Consider the following 23,264-nt stretch of genomic DNA (forward strand, 5'->3'; position numbering starts at 1 on the left):
AGTTTTTTTAATTTTTAAGAAACCTGTGGAGACAGTGATCTTGTCTTTAAAAATACAATAGTCCTTTCACTATAATGTCTTAAAGATGTTGCCTTTAATATCTGCTGTGAAGGAAATGTCCAGATTTTTCAAATCTCTTATTATATGTTTCCATTTTTGTTTCCATAGAGAACAATGTTTATAGTTGTGTGTGCAGTGGGGGTCTACAACAAGAAGTATATATTTTCAAACAATTTTTTAACGATTTAACAATTTTTTATTGATTTAACAATTTTTGTAAATCATTTTCAGGCTTCTGCAGCTGTAGATTATCACTGAATCCCTTGCTTACTCATGCATAAGTGTATTTGCAATACCAAATATACAGGTTTAGTATTTTTGCCTGTTAATGATTGCTTCACATGTGTAACGTTTTGGTTGAGATGTTAAATGGTGGACAAGTACTGTGGATGTGAATGTGGGAAGTAATTTTAATCATGTATAATTGGTCACAAGGCCCAAGGTGCAGTAACTATTGCTGTTTTATTTAACAATGCCTTGTTGCTTTGTGTGCATTAAAGTTTGGATGTAAAGATTGTGTATCTATCCAACAGGGAGCCACAGTATTTAATTGACCAACCTAATGTTACAACTACTAAGAAGTGGCCAAATGTAAACTAAAAGCCTTAATTAAAGCGGTGCAATTTTGTAAAACTTAGCATCAGTAGTTCAATAAATTTTGATTGCCCTGCAAGAGCTTGCATTATAATTACTTGCCACTTGAATGTGTTTTGTGTAATGTTTAACAGTGCAAGTAAATATAGATTTAACTTCTTTTTAAATCTAAAAAACAAAACACAAAAAACAAAGGCTATAAAGAGACAAAGAAGGGCATTTCATAGTGATAAAGGAATCAATCCAACAGAAGGATATAACTCTTGTAAATATCTATGCGCCCAATGTAGATATATAAAGCAAATTTATATATAAATATATAAAGCAAATTTTGATGGATATAACAGAAGAGCTCAACAGTAATACAATAGTAGGGGACTTTAACAACCTACTGACATCAATGGACAGATCATCCAGACAAAAAATCAACAAGAAAACCATGATATCAGATGACACATTGGACTAGATCAGCGATTTTCAACTGCTGTGCCACAAGAATTCTTAAAACATGCAATACCTGGCGATTTAGTTAAGGGCACTGACCTCTTTTCCATTAGTTTGTCAAGTAAAAAAAATGACAACACAGCCTGGCCAGTTTTGCTCAATGGATAGAATGCTGGCCCACAGACTGAAGGGTCGAGGGTCTGATCCCAGTCTAAGGGCATGTACCTCAGTTGCAGGCTTGAGACCAGGTCCCAGTTAGGGCATGTGCCGGAGACAACCAATCAATGTGTCTCTCTCACATCAATGTTTCTTTCTCTCTGTTTCTCTCCCTCCCCTTCACTCTTCTCTAAAAATTAATGAAAAATCATCCTTGGGTGTGGATTAACAAAACAAAATTAAAAAACATACCTAAAAAAATGACAACAGCCAACACAACAATAGCTGCCCATTGTGAATGAATGAAAATTATAGCCATATTTTGGTTAGATCAATTTTTTGGGGGGGAGGTGGGGGTGCTGTCAACTTTTAGTGATTAGTTTATGTGTACCATGAGATAAAAAAAGGTTGAAAATCACTGGACTATATGGATTTAATTGATATTTTTAGGACATTTCACCCCAAAACAGCAGTAATACATTTTCCTTAAGTGCATATAGAACATTTCCTAGGATAGACCACATATTAGGCCACAAGAAAAAAAGAGTAAATTAAATACAAAGTAAACAGACAAAAGGAAATAAAAGTAAAAGCAGAATTCAATGAAATAAAAAATAGAAAAGTATGAAACATTTTCTTTAACCAACAACAATTAACAGATACAATACCACTGTAAAAATGCCAGCCAAGGAGCTAATCCAATAATAAAAAAAATCCTTGTATTACAGAGAGGCTAGCCACAGTCATGCTGTAGAAAGTGAGTCATGAATTTGAGTAAAAGCAGGAAGGTTGAAGTAAAAGTCAGACTTACATCAGGGAGGGCCGTAACTGCCAAAATAAATTTCAGATTTAATGCTTTATTTAGCATATGAATTCTAGCGTGCAAAGCAAACATATGGCATTGGAAGTACCAAAAATGTTACAATAAAAATAATTCAATGAGCCCTGGCCAGTGTGGTTCAGTTGGCTTAAACATCATCCCGTACACCAAAAGGCTGTGGGTTCGATTCCTGGCCAGGGCACATACATAGGTTGTGGGTTCAGTCCCTGGTTGGGACATGTACAAGAGGCAACTCGTGTCTGTCTGTCTGTCTGTCATTCTCTCTCTCCTTCTCTCCCTCCCTCCCTTCCTCCCTGTCTAAAATGAATAAGAAAAAATTCAATGAGTGCGCGCTCACGCATGTGCACACACACACACACACACACACACGAAAAGAAGAGAAATATGTGAAACTGAGAGATGATTCAAAGAGTAGGTAAATAAAATTGATAAGCCTCTATTCAGAATAACCAGGAGAAAGGGGGAAAAAATACAACTTACCATATTAAAAATGAGAGAAAAGACATCACTACAGATGTTAAAGATTTTAAATACATAAAAAGGAGATTTTATAAATAACTGTAAGTCAATAAATGCTACAACATAAAAAATAGCATGCATTTAAATTTTTAATTAATAAAAATGAGATACATTCATTGTATGACAAACTACCAAAGCTCACTCAACAAACAAATAAATAACATTACTAGCCTATGTCTAATAAAATATGATAGTTAAAGAAACAAAAACAAAAACCTTACCACAAAAGGAACTCCATACAGAAAGCAGATCAGTAGTTGCCTTGGGATGAGGTAAGGGATGTGACATGGTCAGAGGAAGGAATTACAAAGGTGCCCAAAGAAACTACTAGGGATGATGAATACTATAGTCATTATCTTTGACATATGTCAAATCTTAAAGTGCACATTCTAAATAGGTTCAGTTTGTAGAATGCTGATTATACAATAAAGCTGTAAAACAAATGGATCTGAGGACAAAGAGGAAACAAAAAGGACTGTTAAGGAGCTGTAACAATTATCTAGGCAAAAGGCAGTGGTAGCTTAAACTGAGATGAAACTGTAGAGATAGAAACATAGCAGATAATTTTATGTTAGAATACAGAATTGGCAATACTTTGTTGTTGAAATGGATATTGGGAGTTGAAGGAGAAAGGAGGGAATCAAGGACAACTTTTGGTTTAAGCAACTTAGTGAATAGAGTGTTATTTTAAAAAATGAGGAAGACTGGAATAGAATTACAGAGTCAAGGTTTTTTCACCACAATTACAAAGAGTGACTCAAACTGGTTTTCAAGTTTAATGGATTTAAAACAATAAACTAGGGTTTATATACAGAAATCAAGAAAATAAAAGTGGGGCATTGATCAATAGACATAAATGAAAGAGAAATTATGTTTATGACACAGAAAAAGAAACTAGTAATTCATGGAGATTATAAAACAGGTACAAAATGTCTTGGCCCAAAATATTTTTACATACATAAATAAAAGGTAGGTGTGCCCATTAGAAAATAATTATTTAAAACTATTTTAATTAAATGCTATATATTAATCTAGTGGATATTTTCTATTAGTATTACTTAGGTCTGCTTGCATTTTTAACTAAAAATATTTATGTCCATTAAAATCAGATTAATAACTCAAAGAAAGAATGCTGCAGGTTCTTTGTTTCCTGCCATATCTTTGCTCACCTGCTTAATCTTTCAAATATTGTTCCAATTTGTGCTGTTTTATATGATGAACTAAGAGCATCTTGACTTTCATTTAATTTGGGAAACAAGTAATTAGAATAATTGACATTACTGAGCTGGAAAATAAAAGAGAGGAAGAACCTGACAAAATGGTAAATGTTCATATACGCAATTAAAATTATTTATCATGATATGCCATTTAAGTGAACATCTATATTGAAAAAAATGTGATTTTAGTCTAAAATAAAGGAATCATGTCCTTATTAAAAACAAATACTGTTCTAACAAAGAAAGCATTATCAATATTTGAATAATTGTTAAACTAACAGAGTTGACACCTTGTGGAGCTAATTATTTTCTCAGAAGTTAAAAAAAAATTACTTTAGACAATAAAAAAAAAAATTAAAGAAATATCCAGGACACCAGAATCTTGAGAAAAGTTAAATTTCTCTGACAGAAAATAATATTTTCTCCCAAGGAAATAGCTGTAATTATCTCAGTTCTTCCATTTACTGGTTAATTTTATAGACTGCTACTTTAATCTTTCCGAATATCATTGAGTACAACAGGGGAAAATATGTGAAGACTGATGTGAAAAGCAGATGAGATAATCTATTTGTTAATGTGGAAGGTACCATATAAATATAAGATTTTATGTTGGCCGAATGCTAATCTATCTAGCAATAATAATTTATACCTGTAGTATATTTTATTTATAAGCCATGAAACAAAGAAATGAAAGTTCCAACCAACTCTTGGCTTCACTGATCTTTAATATTGTTTTTTAGACTCTCTCATTTATTTCCACTCTGATCTTTATTATTTCCATCCTTCTGCTCACTCTGGGATTTTCTTGTTCTCTTTCTAATTCTTTTAGGCATAGGGTTAGATTATTTATTTGAGATTTTTCTTGCTTCTTGACGTAGGGGAAGTTCATCGGAACCAAAGGAGTGACCTCCAAATTTTTCTCTGATATATACATATATATATATACATATACATATATATATATATATATATATATATATATATATATATATATATATCCCTCTGAAAATATCGAGGCATACTGCCAGTCTTCCATTATTAGCAATGATTCCTATTTGTATAATTTTAATTAACATGTATTTGACCAGTTCTCATTTGTCAAATCATAAAAAGAATCAAGTTATCACAGCTCATACTTTAACAGACTACTATGACATGTTGAAATTATGTATTACTATTCACAGGACCCTTTTCATACCAACCAGTCATTTACTGTGATTACAAGCATCAACTATTATAAAATATACTGAATTTTCATTTTCACTATCAACAATTTTATAACAGGATGGTGATTTCAAAGATTTTTAAAGAACATTCCAGTGTTTGGATTCATTATCTAGTAAAGAGAATTAAGCTTTTGTCTTAAGAGGAAATATTATACTTAATTCGATCTCCTAATTCACTATACCTATAGCAATTCACACTGATTTTTTTAAATTTATAAAAGAAAAAAGAATACCATAAAAATATAATGATATAAAATACTAAAAACTAATGATTCAAAGATACCTGCTCATTATGTTTTTTTTCATATGCAACTTTCTGAGGACTAGGTGCTATTCTGGGGACGAAATTTTGTTTTGTAACATTTCTGTTAGAAGATAATTCTGCAGAAAAAGATGATGGTGTGAAACTGCAGTTTTCTACGCTGTTGAACTGAGGTTCAAAAATTCTATATGAGTCCATGACTTGTGACAACTATAGGAAAGAAGATACAATCATGTGAATTTCAAAATAAATAAATAAATAAACTAGTGAAGACAAAAGTCAAAAGTCAATGTATGTATGAATAGGTCATGCATACATTGGAGAAAAAGTCCCAAGGAAAGGCAAGTCATCAGTAATTGACAGGACTTTTTAAGACAAGAGAAGTTATCATCTAAGCATGTACTTAAAAGGTTCCTTCCATCTGCCTTTCTCACCCTTGGTCCCCTTAACCCTAAAGCTCCATTCCTGCTTGTCATCTCCTATTGACAGGAAATCTGTGTTTCATTAACCCAAAAATTCAGATGAAAAGATTTCCAAGAGATTTCAGTATTACTGCCATTATATTTTTGATGTAGTTTAACTCTGGCAATTCAAAAAAAGGAAAAGAAGATAATATGGTGTTGGACCTTAAAATTTCAGGCTTTAATCACAATCTATGCATTTTCTAATTTCTTAAAACATTATTTGCTAAAAAAATAATCATTTGCAATACTTTAAAAGAAAAATAATCTTGGGATCAACATGGATTCTGAAAATCATAATTTGATATAAAATAAAGCAATCTGGTCACTATACCTGAAGGATAAATTGCCAATTATCACATGAACCCAAATAGAAATCTCTAACTGACTTATCCTTTGCAATATGTAAGTAACAAGCAGAATCAAATGTTATACACGTACAGGCCTAGTCTACATTACCAGAACTCCAAAAGGTTTCTCATACATAGACAACTAAAACATTTTTTATCATATAGGTTCCTTACATTAAAAACTTTTAAAATAATAATTTTAAAGACTAAAAAATTTTTAAAGGATATTTTTTCCTCATATTAAAAAAAATGTATTATTTGGCAGGATGCCACATTTGTTAAAATAGCATTAAAATTCTTTTTCATTCTCACCTGAACCGGGCCCAGTTCTTCCTTGCTTCCCAGTCTTGGATGGTGCATACTAATTAAAATTAAAATTTAAGATTAAAAATAAACAGGGCAATAAAATTGGCTTTTTATATATGCTTTAAAATTCATACTTTTCTATCCAAATACACAAAAACATATGAAACTCAAATCATTCCTGGGACATACTATGACTGAGTTTTATAAAAATTACTAGAGGCCTGGTGCACAAAATTCATGCACGGGTGGGTGGGGGTCCCTCAGCCCAGCCTGCACCCTCTCCAATTCGGGATCCCTCTGGCAATCCGGGACCACTGGCTCCTAACCGCTCACCTACCTGCCTGCCTGATCCACCCTAACGCCTCTGCCTGCCTGCCTGATTGCCCATAACTGCCCTCCCCTGCCTGTCTGATCGCCCCTAACTGCCCTCCCCTGCTGGCCTGATTACCCCTGACCGCCTCTGCCTTGGCCTCCACTACTGTGGCTTTGTCCAGAAGGAAGGCAGGATGACCGGAAGATGTTGGGTCGACCCAGTCTAATTAGCATATTACCTTTTATTAGTATGGATACTATTACTAAAGAGACATTTTTATGATAAGGGAAGTCAAACTATGCATACAAAATACTGAATATGAACATTAGGTTATTTAACAAAGGTCATCTTAATAGTTTAATAATACACCAAGACAAAAACCTGAGGTAGAAGAATAAGCCCTTTGTACATTTTCAATGAATAAAACAGTGTCAATAATGATACATCTAAATACCTAACAATACCTAACCTAGCCAAAACTCACCTGCTTTCTAGATCATCAATGCAGAGTTTAGATGGTACACAGGGAGGCGACATCGGAAGTTCTAAATCATGCTTTTTTAGGGGCATTTTTATGTCTCTATTCATATTCACATGGATTGGTTTTCTCATAGTTTCTGTAACAACAAAAAAAACCACTACAATTTAAAAATAAAAATGGATGACAAAATATTTTAAAAGCACTTTTTGATATACTCTGTTCATTAAATAAATATACATCTTACATTTACTAAAACCATCTATATTCCATATATGCTAAAAATATCATTACCTATCACAGATCATTCAAATCATCTTTTTCATCTTACATATTCCTCATAAAAGAGGCTCTACTAATTCAGTTCTACTTTTTTCCCTCCAAGCCTTCCCTGACCCCCAGACTATATGAGGTGCTATGTTCCATATTGCCATAGCACTACATATATTCTCTATTATATCACTTATCATAGTTTATTGTACTTAATTAACTCCATATCCCTCACTAGATTTTAAACTTTGTCTCTCCTTATAAAAGATTTCACTATTTTGTCTGTTCAGTACTTTTAACTGCTCTCCTGTTCTGGGGAATGCTTTTTACACATGCACAGACTATATAGTTCTAGAAAAGACTTTCTATCTTCTTATAAAAATCCTACCTCTCTGGAAAAATAATTCATTTAGGGTTAGCTATCTGAACCAAGATGAATCAATAATATCACATCTCTCTGGTATTAAGTAATTGTTCCAGTGCTGGGACCTGACATCAACAGGGCAAGGCAACATCCTTCAGAGGAATTTAAAAATTCAGAAGCAGAGAAACAATTCTCAGTATTTCCCTAGCGGCAAAACTAAAATATGAGCAATATTAGTTTTCTTGAGGTCACGTTTTAAACCTCAGTGATGAAAACCGTCAGAGAGAATATCGTAACTTTCATAGCATTCAAGTCTCTAATTCAAGCAGTCTCTGAGGCCCAGCTGCACCGTTACTCTTCCTTTTAGTTAAGTGTTAAACCATTCAAGCTGCTGTAACAGAATACCATGGTCTGGGTGGATTATAAACAACAAATATTTATCTATCAGTCTGGCAGCAGGGCAGTCCAAGATAAAGGGGCTGCCAGATTCGGTGTCTGGTAAGGGCCCTCTTCAGGTTCATAGACAGCCATGGTGGAAGGTGTGGGAGAGGTCTTTGGAATCTCTTTTATCAGGGCACTAATTCCATTCATGAGAGCTCCCCCCTAATAACTTAATCACTTCCTAAAGACCCCACTCCTAATACCATGGCATTGGAGGTTAGGATTTCAACATATGAACTGGGATTGGGGAGACATTCAGTCCATAACATTAAGTAAATATATATATATATATATATTAAAATTCTGTCATTTGCAGTCATGAATTCTGACTAATAAAGTTTTGTTTTTGTTGAGGAGGAAAAATATCCTTTTCCTCTACCCTTCTAAATTTTCAGCTGATGTTCCTATAAGAGAAATTAATAAATTTATTCAATATAAGGCTTTATGTGAAAAACTTTATAAGGAAATGAAGACCCAAAGAAGTGGTTAAAACCTGAGCATTTTCATGGTAAGTTTGATGAAAGGTGAAAAGTGGGAAAAAACTGATAGGACAAAAAGGATATGAGCTAAGTGTTGTAAACTGGGGAAACCTGTTCATCTAGATTTCTCTCTGTGTTCCTCTGTCATGGAGATAAATATTCTCCATGTTTAAGGAAAGCACCTCTCACATGAGAATCCTCCTACACATCCTGCTTCTCAAATTCCTTCAGCTTAAAATATTTACCATGCCAAGGTATCATAAATTTGAGTAGCACATCTGACCCCATCACTTGCTGTTCTATTCCCAGGATCCAACATAAAACTTATGGTAGATAGTCAATAAACATATGTTGAATGTATGAATGAAAAGAAAGTGGGGAGAAAGAAAATATGTAAAGGTAAATACATCATTGGACAGCCACATCCAAAAGAAAATGGGACAGTATCTTAAATCATACACAAAAAGCAACTCAAAATGGATTAAAAACTTGAAAGTTAAGACCTGAAGACCATTAAACTCCTAAAAGAAAAGATAAGAGATAAGCTCCTTGGCAATAATTTTTGGACATTACACCAAAAGCAAAAAAAGTAAGTGGGATTATATAAAACCAAAAAGTTTCTTCACAGAAAAGGAAAACCTCAACAAAATAAAAAGGCAACCTATGAAATGGGAAAAATATTTGTAAATCATGTATTCATAAGGGGTTAAATATCCAAAATATACCATGTAAAGAACTCATATAATTCACTAACACAAAAACAAGCAAGCTAATACTTAAAATGGACAGAGGACCTGAAAAGATATACACATTTTAAAAATATATTTTTATTGATTTCAGAGAGGGAGAGATAGAAACATCAATGATAAGAGAGAATCATTGATCGGCTGTCTCCTGCAAGCCCCACTCTGGGGATCAAATCCACAACCTGGGCACATACCTTGACTGGGAATCGACCCATGACCCCCTGGTTCATAGGTTGACACTCAACCACTGAGCCACACCAGCAGGCTGAAAAGATGTTTTTTTCGAAAAAGACCTACAAATGGCCAACATCAAAATGAAAAGGTGCCCACTATTACTAATCCTTGGGGGAAATGCAAATCCAAACCACAAGATATCACCTCACACCTATTAGAATGGGTATCATAAAAAAGACAAGATAACAATTGGTGGCAAGGATATGGAGAAAAGGGAACCCTTGTACACTTTTGGTGGGAATGTAAGTTGGTGCAGTCACTGTGAAGGACAGTATGGAGGTTCCTCAAAAAATTAAAAGAACTACCCTATGATTCAGCAATCCTACTTGTGGTATATATCCAAAGGAAATGAAAACAGGATGTTGAAAAGATATCTGCATTGCCAGATTTACTGCAACATTCACAATAGCCAAGATATGGAAACAACTTCAGTGTCCATGGAGAGATGAATGAATAAAGATGTGGTGTATAATATTCTATGGAATATTCTTCAACCATGAAAAAGAAGGGAATCCTTTCATTTGTGACAACATGGATGGACCTTGAAGACAACAAGCTAAATGAAATAAGCCAGATAAAGACAAATACTACATGGCATCACTTATCTGTGAAATCTAAAAAATAAAAAAAAGTTAAAAGTCAAATACAAAGAATACAAAGCGGTTGCTGGGGGCTGGGATTGGGGAGTAGGGGAAATAGGGAGAGTTGGTAAAATGGTATAAACTTTCATCCATAAACTGAGTAAGGTCTAAGGATCTAATGTAAAATGTGGTAACTAGTCCTAGCTGGTTTGGCTCAGTGGATAGAGCATCAGCCTGGGGACTAAAGAGTCCCCAGTTCGATTCCAGTCAAAGACACATGCCTGGGTTGTGGGCTTGATCCCCAGCAGGACACATGCAGGAGGCAGCCGATCAATGATTCTCTCTCATTGATGTTTCTATCTCTCTCCCTCTCCCTTCCTCTCTGAAATCAATAAAAATATATTTAAATAAATAAATAAACAAATAAAATGTGGTAACTATAGGTGATAACACTGTATTATACAAGTGAAAGGGGAAAGTAAATATATCAAACAGATTTATAAAATCTTTTATTCCTGCCCGCATCTACCTATGATCCAGGATCTCATGGTTCAATTCCATTCCCCTCAGGAAACATGTCTACTTCCTGGCTCCATCCCTAGTGGGGGGCATACAGGAGGCAGCCAAATCAATGATTCTCTCTCACCATTGATGTTTCTTTCTTTCTCTCTCTCTCTCTCTCTCTCTCTCTCTCTCTCCCTCCCTCCCTCCCTCCCTCCCTCCCTCTTCCTTCCTCTCAGAAATCAATATATATGTATCTTAAAAAAATTAAGGCTTCTAATTTAAGAGGACAACCAATTTATACAATTAGTTTACTTTCCACATCGATTGAGCTCTAAAATTATAAACTTATTAGAAAACTAAATGCTATGATCGCATCAGAGTCAAAACAAAATGCTATTTAGAATTACTTACCAGGTGTTTTCTTCTGGCAAGAGATCTGATTTACCACATATAGGTTAAGGAGGTCTAAACTGACAGTGGAATTTTTGACAGGTGATAAAACTCCCAGTAATTTCATTTTTGATTTGAACCTTTTCTTTTCAAAATATTCCTAAAATAATTAAAAATGTAAAAATTACTGCAGCAACCATAAGATTTCTGGCAGAAAAATAAATAGCAAAAGACAATAATGCTATTAAATAATTTAATTAATATTTTCATATTTTTGTGACACCCGTTATATGTTTACATATAAATTAAATTCATTCATGATGACCTGTAATTTGCCTAAAGACTCTAAATTTCACAACCAGTTATAATCTTTCTTTTGTTAAATGAATGCCTTTAAAACAGAACTTTATAAAGTTATTCCCAGGTATCAAAAGATTACAAATTATGTGAGTGTAGAAAGTTTTAAAAAGTCTTATAAAACAAATCTAACAGGCTAAAAATTTGTTTTTCTACAAGGTATGTTATCCTACTGACATAAAAAGCCTTAAAGATATGCACAGCTGAGGGCAATTAAAAGTCAACTGAAAAGAGGAAAAGAAAAAGAAGCCTATGGTGGGGGGAGGGGGAGAGTATAAGGCAGAGGTTCTCAACCTGTGGGTCGTGACCCCTTTGGGGGTCGTGACCCCTTTCACAGGGGTCGCCTAAGACCATCAAAAAACACATATATAATTACATATTATTTTTGTGATTAATCACTATGCTTTAATTATGTTCAATTTGTAACAATGAAAATACATCCTGCATATCAGATATTTACATTATGATTCATAACAGTAGCAAAATTATAGTTATGAAGTAGCAACAAAAATAATTTTATGGTTGGGGGTCACCACAACATGAGAAACTGTATTAAAGGGTGGCGGCATTAGGAAGGTTGAGAATCACTGCTATAAGGGGTCAATGGGAGGCAAAAGGGACATATGTAATACTTTCAACAATAAATATTAAAAAAAAGAAAAAGCCTGTGAGAATTAATCTTTAGCCAAAGCCAATTTAATTCCCTTTGTTATTCCTCCATGACTTCCACATTTTTTAAAACCAGACTTGCATATAATTATCATTTTTATCCAGTATTCTTTTTTTCTTGGTTGTTTGAACTATAATTATTCTTCCTTATCTTCATTCTTTTTTTTCAGATTACATCTTTAATTCACAAGTTCAAAGGCATTTATTTGTTTAAAATTCATTTACGGAGCAACTATTATATATTAGACACTAAAAAACAAATTGTGGAAACATCTTCTCTTCCATCAAATACTCACAATACAATACCATAAACATGGATTATAAATGTGAGATATCAAAAGTAAAAAAAGCCCAATGTGGCAAAAAATTTAATGCAAAAGGTAGTATCACTTTTCTAAGAAGTTAAGGTTCTTTCACAGTAACATTTCAAAATATTGTTAATTATAATAGACTTTTAAGATTGTAAATACTGTAAGATCTGTAAGAGACTTGCCAGCTATCAAGCAAAAAAGTAAATGTCACATTGTTATGCAAAATTAACCATAGATAAAAGGTACCTATTTATATTTCACTAGAGGCCCCATGCACGAATTCATGCACAAGCAGAGTCCCTTGGCCTGGCCAACAATCGGAGTCGTCTCGCCCAGTCCCAGTCAGGGCCGATTGGGGCCAGCTGGCCAGGGAGGAGGGACCGCGGGAGGTTGGCTGTGGAAGTGCACTGATCACCACGCGGCAGCTCCTGTGTTGAGTGTCTGCCCCCTGGTGGTCAGTGCATGTCATAGAGACCAGTCATTCGGTCAACTGGTTGTAACGGTTGCTTAGGTTTTTATATATATAGATTTGAGTGATGTGCAACCCCAACTTGGATTTAAATGTCTTTAAAAGCATTACACTATATAGTTCAGCAATAAAATGACAGGACCTTTGGAATGTAAATATCCCCCTTCACCCTCCCCACTCCCCAACCCCTTGAAAAAATGACTATGGCTATTATAATAGACTAGAGGCCAGGTGCACAAAAATTTGTGCACTCAGGGGGGAAGGGGGTCCCTCAGCCCGGCCTGTGCCCTCTTGCAGTCTGGGACCCCTCAGGGGATGACCACCTGCTGGCTTAGGCCCACTCCCTGGGGGGATTGGGCCTAAGATGGCAATCAGACATCCCTCTGGCAGCCCGGCAGCCCTCAGGGGATGGCCACTTGCCAGTGGGGAGCAGGCCTAAACTGCAATCGGACATCCTTAGTGCTGCTGAGGAGGCAGGAGAGGCTCCCACCACCACCGCTGTACTGGCAGCCATCAGCCTGGCTTGTGGCTGAGCAGATCTCCTCCCAAGTGAGAGCGCCCTGACCACCAGAGGGCAGCTCCTGCATTGAGTGTCTGCCCCCTAGTGGTCAGTGTGTGCCATAGTGACCAGTCATTCCCAGTCCTTCTGCTGTTAGGGTCAGTTTGCATATTACCCTTTTACTATATAGGATAGAGGCCTGGTGCCTGGGTGGGGGCCGGCTGGTTTGACCTGAAGGGTGTCCTGGTCAGGGTGGGGGTTCCGCTTGGGTGCCTGGCCAGCCTGGATGAGGGGATGATGGCTGTTTGCAGCTGGTCACACCCCCTTCCGGGGGGGCAGGGGGTCCCCACTGGGGTGCCTGGCCAGTCTGGGTGAGGGGCTGAGGGCCGTTTTCAGGCTGGCAGGTGACTGAAGCTCCCAACCTCTCCTTTTTTTATTTTTTTTTATTCTAGGATTTATTTACCTTCTATAGCTGTCACTGGAACTGAGAGCCAGCTCCAGCTCTGAGGCTCAGCTCCAGCTCTGAGACCTCGGCTGCTGAAAGCAGGTCTCTGGGTTTGTTTGGCTTCTATAATTGAAACACTGTTGCAGCTCCAGCTCTGAGGCCCGGCTGGCTGTAAGCAGGTTTCTGGGGTTTGTTTAGCTTCTATAATTGCAACATTGTTTCTTAGAGTGCAGCTCAGAGGCCGGCAGTTGCAGGTGGGGAACCTTGGCTTCCTCCATCACTGGAGCAAGCAAGCCTCCTGTTCGCTTCACCTGCCTGGCTGCCAGCCGCCATCTTGGTTGGCAGTTAATTTGCATATCGCCCTGATTAGCCAATGGGAAGCATGTCAGAGGTACGATTAATTACCATGTTTGTCTATTATTAGATAGGATGTATCAATTATAAGAAAAAAATAAAGGAAATGAAAAACTGTGTAGGAGATGATAGCATATTAAAGCAAATTGGACTGAAAAATATCCTTGAAATGGCACAATATGAAATTCAATTTTGACATTAGTAAGAGCTGTATAGTATAATGGATTGAGAAGCAAATGGGAGATAAGTGTGAATGGGGCATAGCAAGAAAGAGAAAGGATCCAGAGAGGGTTTTACTTGTTTTAATAGAAGAGAACTGAAATACCAATAGAAAGCCTCCAGTTGACAGGGAATGATAGAAGATGGGTGAAGATGTGAAGTAGTTTACAGAACTGGTGGTAGAAACTCAGATAATTCTCATTCATTAGCTGCTATTTCCTCTGAGATATGAGACAAGGGTATCTACTGAGTTTAAAGGGATAGAGAATGGAGTTGGGAAGAGGTTTGGGGAAGCAATATGAAATTTTCAAAGAATAGGAAAGTGACATGACTAGAGAATAACACTTGGGGAAAGAATCATGTCTTTCCCTTGCTTATAAATATTCAAAAGAATGGTCCAAATAGAGTAAAATTATTTTTAAAAAATAGTCTGGGGACAGATTACATTCTTAGTATATTTATTATTGAATGCCTATGTTACTGCTAGACACAGTTCAAAGCACAGGATATGATCAAAAGTAATAAGATCTCTCTTTTCATTAATGGAAGGGGAGGAGAACAGAGTTAAAAAAGAAGCAAGAAAATTTCATATTATGAAAAGAGTGATAAATAAAAGAGGGTACAAGAGAATGGGTACTGGAGGGTGGAAAAGTTTTAGATGTAGTGAGTGATTAGAGAAACCAATCTAAGAGGAGATACTTTAGCTGAGACACAATTGTTGACAAGGCACACATGCAAATATCTTGAGGGAGAATATTATAGAAGAAAAGAAGAAGAGTAACAGAAAGAGGGCAGTGTGGCTGAAATACAATGAACAATAGGGCAAGTGGTAAGAAATGAGGTCAGAGAAGCAGACAGGGTGCAGATTCTTCAGGTCACTGCAGGCTATGGTTCAACAGATTTTACTCTCTAAAAGCAATGAAAAGCAATTGAGGCTTTTAAGCCAGGGAATGATAAATTGTGATTTGCGCTTTTAAAAAATCATACTAACCACTATGTGAAGAACAGGCCACAAGGTGTAAAAGATAAAGCAGAAAAAGTTGATAACTTCAACTAAACAAAATTAAAAACTCTCCTCAAAGACAGAATTAAGTAAAAATAAAAGCCACATGCCCTGACCAGTTTGGCTCAGTGGATAGAGCATCAGCCTGCGGACTGAAGGGTCCCAGGTTCGATTCCGGTCAAGGGCATGTACCTTGGTTGCGGGCACACCCCCAGTAGGAGGTGTGCAGTTGACAGATTTCCACTGTTGTACCATTACTTAGGTGTGTCACATTTTGTTTAACCATTTTACTGCTAAATGACATTTGGATGATCCCCTCCCCTGCTTTTCCTTTCTCTTTTCTTTTCTATCTCTCTCTCTTTTTTTGTTTGCTACTTAACAACAATGATCCCAACAAGTTTGTACATGTCTCAAAGTGCACATATGGAAGAATTTCTCTCAATATATACTGCTCAGTTGTAAGGTAGTTACATGCTCAACTTCACTATGTAATACAATCAATATAATTAAAAACTTAAAAAGTAGGATTTAGGTTATAAGGCCATTATATTGCTCGAGGCAATAAATGATGATGATTTGAATCAGGATGCTAATAGGTAATGAGAAGTGATCAGACTTGGGATATATGTTAGAACTAAAATGACAAGAATCAACAATGATCCTTAAGTTTCTACCTGAGCAATATAGGTGGATAATCTAGCTATCTATGAAGAGGGAAAGACTAAAGGAAGATGGTTTTACAATTTCACTTAGAAGAATTTATAAACCTGGAAAAAATGCTTCAAAAGATCACTTTTCTCATAAAGCTAACACAAAAATAAATGTTTTTTACCTTTTGCTTTCTCTTTTCCTGCTTGAGCAGAACCCTGGTCCTGAAAAGAGAAAGATAAAAATATAACAATTAAAGAAGTGGTCTCTAAAATAACTGTCACTTCAGCTGAATTGAAGACTTGGAATTACAACTAAAAGTGCAGTAGTAAAAAAATATTTTTAAGTGTAGTCATAATTATATTATTTCTGAAAAGAAACTATGACAATGTTGTTAAAATATGCATAGTGTATAATATTCCACATAATTTTCTTAGAAAATCCAAGAATAAAATAGATTATAGGCATGATAAATAATTAAACATAAAATAAGTATGGATTATAAAATAAATATAAGCAAAGAGAAATCAATGATTAAAAAGGATACATCACTGAAATATTCTCATCTGATACCAATATTTTTGGTCAACACTGCTATTTTCTTCACTGTTCTTTGTATTTAATATTATACTAAAAAACAGGGAATAGAGAGAGAAAACCTAAATATAGGATATAAGGAAATGTTAAATTTTTCATTACAGCAACTTTAGTTACATTAATAGATCAGTTATTTGTACTTGAAATGTCATATCTTCTTTAAAAAATAGCTAGTTATTATGGATGTCTTTCACAACTAAGATCTTTGTGCCAAACACTGCATTGAATCACAATGATAGTACAGTATTTAATGGTTGTAAAATATTTGCTCTATTAGTAATAGAATACTATAAATATAAGTAGATCTGCTCAAAATATATTTTGAACATACATAAAACTAAGGTCTCAAATTCAAGATCTGTGTAAAAATTTAAAGTAAAATGATAAAAAATTCTTAGCTATATGAGATTATATAACAAAAATAATAATTGCTAATGAGTATCATGTCTTGCACCACTTCAGATACATCAAGTACTTTATATGTACAAGCTTTTAATCATCACAGCAACTCTATAAGGCAGGTTGTATTTTTATCCCCATTTTAGTGATTTAAGACACAGAGAGGTCCAGTAACTAGCCTACAGTTACACTAAGTGGTAGAGCCAAGATTCAAACCCAAGAATTCTAATTTTGAAGTTTTTAACCAGTGTAGTATACTGCTTTCTAAGTATGTGAACTGTGACTATACAAATATGTTCATTTTTTTCAAATGGCTTTCATAAGCTACACGAATATGAGTTACTTTACTGAATACTTCCAGACTCTCCCCTTACTGAACTCTAACATATTTCCTAATAGCTATGTCTTAACTGACCATTTTGAGTTCACTGCACAAAGAATTTGGTATATTCAGCTCCATGTAGCATCAGAAGTGAACTATTGGCATTCAAAATTTATTTTTTAAAAAGGAAATAAATTGCATTTCATTGATTTGTCAAATGCTAAGTCTAGAGTGGACCTTAGAATTTAGTTTATTCTCCATCATAAAACTTAGGCATAGAAAGCAAAGTGACTTTTCAAAGTTCAAAAATATAAAAAGTATGATGGAGCCAGCAATAACATTAATTAATCCAGATTTCAAAGATAATAAATATCAATTCTATAAGCAGTTCCCACATTATAAAGCTCAGTAGAATGAGGAACATACCAAAGTCTAAATAGTCTTCATATACGTATAATTCAAGTGACTTTATTTAAGGCTGATTTTCCATTGTCCAGGACACTCATGGCTCTCTCCAAATTCTATGTACTACATAATCCCTATTTCTACGTGCCTAAAAAAATTAGGAATTCAAGACCAACTGCCAGATCAGCCTACTTGTCACACCACAGTGAAAGTGAAAAAGGATCCTGACTTGTAAGTCAAAGGTAATTTTTTAAACAGAACATTTTCAATTATTATTAAGGCAACCAATGCTACTAACTTGTACTATATGTCTAACTGTTTTTATTGAATATAGTCAGTCTCAATTACCTGCACTACAAAAGGAGACAACATCAGTTAAAATTATATTAGTTACAAGAAATTGGAAGCATTTTTGTCTAATTTAAACAGAAAATAAACGTACTAAAAGGAAATTGGGCCCTAGCTGGTTTTTCTCAGTGGGTAGAGCGTCGGCCTATGGACTGAAGGGTCCCGGTTCGATTTCGGTCAAGGGCACATGCCTGGGTTGCAGGCCTGATCCCCAGTATAGGGTGTGCAGGAGGCAGCCGATCAACAATTCTCTCTCATCATTGATGTTCCTATGTTTCTCTCCCTCTCCCTTCCTCTCTGAAATCAATAAAAAATATTTTTTAAAAAAGGAAATTAGGAAGCCAACAGACTTACCAAGGAAGCAGATTTGGCAACTGGCAAAAAAAAAAAGGGGGGGGGGGTGAGTCTAGAGAGCTGTGGGGTCCAAGTCAAAATTCTGCCATAATTAGTTTCTAAAGTTACCAATGCTGGCACTGGTGAACTCTGACCACCACCAAATGCATCATCCACTCCTGGGCAGTGAATACCTTCCCTGGCATCATTGGCATTTCTGTCCCTGAAAATGCAATCCTGTTCCAGCTCCTGCAGCTGGCTGCAACTACAAAAGATGCTCTGCAGCCCCTATTTCTTTGGGGCACTAACTTCTTTGTATGTGCATGAGAGAGAGAAAATGTGTGTGTGTGTGAGAGAGAGAGAGAGAGAAAATGTGTGTGTGTGTGTGTGTGTGTGTGTGTGTGTGTGTGTGTGTGTGTCTGTGAGAGAAAGAGAGAGAGAGAGAGAGAGAGAGAGAGAGAGAGAGAGAGAGAGAGAGAGAGAGACCTTGCCCATGAGCTTCTTATACACACCAGAAAAAGTTTTAACTTTGTGTTCCACATTGTTCTCCTGTGCTTTATATATATGAACCTTTATGACACAGCTGCCATCCAATTTCATGCGGATTCTCTTGCCCATGATTTCACTTTGGAAAACCAACTCCTGTAGGATGGTGTTGCGCACAGCTATCAGCGTGCAGCTCCTGTGACATTTTATCTTATGTTTTATAAGGCTTTTTGGAGTTGGCTTAGACAGAATTCTCCTCTATGCAATAAAGACCTGCTTCCCACTGAACTTTTTCTCCAATTCTCGTAGTAGCCAGACTTGGATTTTTCTGGAAATATTTCAGTTTGGAACAGGAACAAAATTATAATAGCTTTCCAACTGCCATCAACTTCCATTTCCTTGGCAGCTGTCATATTCAGATCCCGAAGCTGGCCATGAGGTCCAAGTTCACCTCCAGCTCAGGGAGAGTCTGGGCAATGTCAGACTTGTAGAGGAAGCAGGCAAATCACCCATCTCCAATTTTCCCCTCACAAGGTTTATCTGAATACTATAAAAGCTACTGCCTAAGATCAAGGCTTATAATTCCAGTAGGCACTAGGGGATGGCTGCAATCCTCTCCAGAGACCAGGGAAGCTGGAGAATACCTCGTCCACCTTCTCCTTCCAACCCAATCCAAATCACCAGTATCTCACCTGAAGGAGCTTGTACCCACATCTATTCCCCAGTTTAACAGGTCATTGGGTCCCTGGTTCTGATAGCCAAAGGGTCTTTCATTCATAAAAACAATAGAACTGTATTAAACAAAGAAACAATTCTTAACTGGCTATCATCCCAAGACCGCACAGAGAAATCAAGCAAAATTGCCCATCTCCCAGTATTTCCCAGGAGAAAAGTGTACCTGCTTATTTTAAAAGCTGCTGCCTGATGGCAAAACTTCTAATATAGGAGGCATCTAGGGGCTGGCTGTGATCTTCCCAGAGACCAGGAAAGCCTACAGACACCTCTGAGGGCCTGTCCCTCCAGTCTACTCCAGTAATAATGCCAAGTTGCCAATGTATGTCCCTAGAAGGAGCTTGTACACTTATCTTGTGCCACAGCTTTTGTGGCAGCCGCCAGAAGAACAGGTTCCCAAATCACCTGACTCCAACAACCAAAGGGGCTTGCATAAACGGGTCCCCTAGGAATGTAACAAAGAAAGAAATCGCTCTTAATGGGCACAGAGAACCATCCAGACACTACCAGTATACATTGGGTCCAGCAAAGAAGATTTGGGGGGGCAGGGCAGAAGGGAGCTCATCTCCCAGTTTCTCCATGGAAAGGTCTTAACTACATACATACCCCAGGTGCTGCTTGAGGGTCAGGCTCCCAATCAGCCGGCATCTAGGTGCTGACTGTGATTTTCCCTATTAGAACACTCATGGATCTTGCCACACCCTCAACAACTGGAAAATACTAAGAACAAAGAAGGACACTCAGACAATCACAAAATCTAAGAGACAATTAGGAGCTAGGACCAGCCTGATCAAGGAGATTCATCTCCTACATGAGATCATTTTGTCAAACTGGTAGAGTTGGCTGTTTTAGGTAATGTTCAGAAGCCAAACCAGAGGATCCAGGAAAATGAAGAAACAAAGGAATATGTTCCAAACAAAAGCACAAGATAAATCTCCAGAAACAGATCTTACAATGAAGTGAAAAAAAAAAGTGATTTGAATGATAGAGTTAGAGTTAAAAACAATGGTCATAAAGATGCTGGCTGAGGTCAGCATAGATATGCATAAATAAAGTAAGAGCTTCAATAGGTATGCATAAATAAAGTAAGAGCTTCAACAAAGATTCAAAACAATGTAAAAAAGGAATAAACAGAAATCATAGAGCTGAACAATACAATAACTGAACTAAAAACCTCAATAAAGAAGTTCAACAGCAAACTAGATCAAGACGAAGAAAAGATCAGTGAATTCAAAGGCAGGGCAGTGGTATTCATCCAATCAAAAGAGCTAAAAGACTAAAGAATAAAAAATAATAGATAGCTTAGGGAACTTATGGGAAACATCAGACAGACCAATATACACATTATAAGGGTCCCCAAAAAAGGATAATTGAAAACTTCCCTAATCTGATAAAAGTAACAAACATCCAGATCCAAGAAGCCCATAAAGGACCAGATAAGAGGATATAAACACCAAGACACATCATAATTATTTTTCAAAGTTAAATACAAGGAAAGAAGCTTAAAAGCTACAAAAGAAAAGCAATGTATTACATATAAGAGAACCCCCATAATCATAAGCAAAGTTTTCAGCAGAAACGTTTCTGGCCAGAAGAGAGTGGCATAACATTCAAAATGCTGAAAGAAAAAACCTGCCAAACAAAAATACTCTACTTAACAAAGTTGTCCTTCAGAATTGAAAGAGAGTTTTCTAGTCAAACAAAAGCTGAAGGAGTTCATCACCACAGACCAGCTTTGCCATAAATGTTAAAAGGGAGTTCTTTAAAATGAAATAAAAGGATACTAATCAGTAACAGGAAAACATATGAAAGTATAAAACTCACCGATAAAGGTAAATATATAATTAAATTCAAAGCACTCTAAGAAAATGGTGGTGGGTAAATACCTTATAATTATGTTATGAAGGTTACAGACAAGATTACTAAAAAAAACAATAAAAACCACAAAACTATAACCACAGTAATTTGATAATGGCCTACCCAATGAAAATGATGCAAACTGTGACATCAAAACATAAAAGGTGGGATTGAGAGAGCTTCGATATGGGTTTGAAATTAATTATTATTAGCTTCAAATAGACTGTTTAAATGTTTATGTAAGACCCATGGTAACCACAAAGTAAAAGCCTAGGGTAGATAAACAAAAGAGAAAGAGAAAGGAATCAAAGCATAACACTACAGAAAATCATCAAATCTCAAAGGAAGACAGCAAGAGAATAAGAAAGGATCAGAAGAATTACAAAAAAGAATTAACAAAATAGCAATAGTAAGACCATACAGATCAATAATTACTTTAAATGTAAAAGGCCTCAATTCACCAATCAAAAGATATAAAGTTGCTGAATGGATTAAAAAAATATGGCTGACATGTTTTTTTAAAATATATTTTATTGATTTTTACAGAGAGGAAGGGAGAGGGATAGAGAGTTAGAAACATCGATGAGAGAGAAACATTGATCAGCTGCCTCCTGTACACCCCCTACTGGGGATGTGCCCACCACCAAGGTACATGCCCTTGACTGGAATCGAACCCGGGACCCTTCAGTCGCAGGCCAACGCTCTATCCACTGAGCCAAACCGGTAAGGGCTGGCCGAAATATTTGTTGCCTACAAGAAACTCACCTCAGGTTTAAGGATATGTACAGATTAAAAGTGAAGGGATGGAAAGAGATATTCCATGCAAATAGAAACCAAAAAAAGCTGGGGTGGGTTGCTTTACTTAAATCAGATAAAAATCCACATTAAGCCAAAGACTGTAATAAGAGACTAAGAAAGTCATTATGTAATGATGAAGGCATCAATTCACCAAGAGGATATATTATAAATATGTATGCACGCAACAATAGAGTACCTTAATATATAAAGCAAACAGAAACAGAGCTGAAGGATGAGATAGACAGCATTACAATCAGCAGGAGACTTCAATACCCCAGTACAACTACACATTGATTATTATGATACTGTGACATATAATAAGAAATATATATTTGGTCATTATCCCCAATCCTGGCACAGAGCTCCTAAAACCCATGGAATTTCCTAAATGAGAGAAGGAAAGGTATGTTACGTTAATGAGGTGACTTTGGGTACACAGCTAGGATGGGGCTGGTTGCCAAGAGAATCAAGCCCCCTAACAGGGGAGAGAAACTGGAGGTTGTATCAGTTGCTAATGGCCAATAATTTAATCGATCATGCCTGGGTGATGGAGCGTCTATAAAATCCAGGTTGGTGAACATATGGAAATTTGGGGAAGGGACACACCTGTAGAGTCCATGGAAGTTCCATATCCTTTCGCCATATCTTGCCCTATGTTTCTCTTCCAACTGGCTGTTCCTAAGTTATACGCTTTTAAAATAAACCTGCAATCTAGTAAGTAAAATGTTTCTCTGAGTTCTGTGAACTCCTCTAGTAAATTAATTGAACCCAAGGAGA

General features: G+C 36.2%; 1 protein-coding gene across 1 annotated transcript in view; it reads right to left on the reverse strand.

The window, feature by feature from the left end:
• The window catches only part of CUNH12orf40 (chromosome unknown C12orf40 homolog), a 58,567-nt gene extending 38,087 nt beyond the window's left edge, over nt 1–20,480 (reverse strand). The window contains 11 exon segments of the mRNA XM_036299016.1: nt 3,784–3,899; nt 5,341–5,529; nt 6,443–6,491; nt 7,234–7,366; nt 11,258–11,396; nt 16,395–16,434; nt 18,282–18,286; nt 19,101–19,462; nt 19,465–19,536; nt 19,539–19,584; nt 20,439–20,480. Of these exon segments, the coding sequence (XP_036154909.1) occupies nt 3,784–3,899; nt 5,341–5,529; nt 6,443–6,491; nt 7,234–7,366; nt 11,258–11,396; nt 16,395–16,434; nt 18,282–18,286; nt 19,101–19,462; nt 19,465–19,536; nt 19,539–19,584; nt 20,439–20,480 (1,193 nt within the window).
• Between the last annotated feature and the right edge of the window lie 2,784 nt (nt 20,481–23,264).

Source organism: Myotis myotis, unplaced genomic scaffold (assembly GCF_014108235.1).
Source record: "Myotis myotis isolate mMyoMyo1 unplaced genomic scaffold, mMyoMyo1.p scaffold_m19_p_3, whole genome shotgun sequence".
Classification (NCBI taxonomy): domain Eukaryota; kingdom Metazoa; phylum Chordata; class Mammalia; order Chiroptera; family Vespertilionidae; genus Myotis; species Myotis myotis.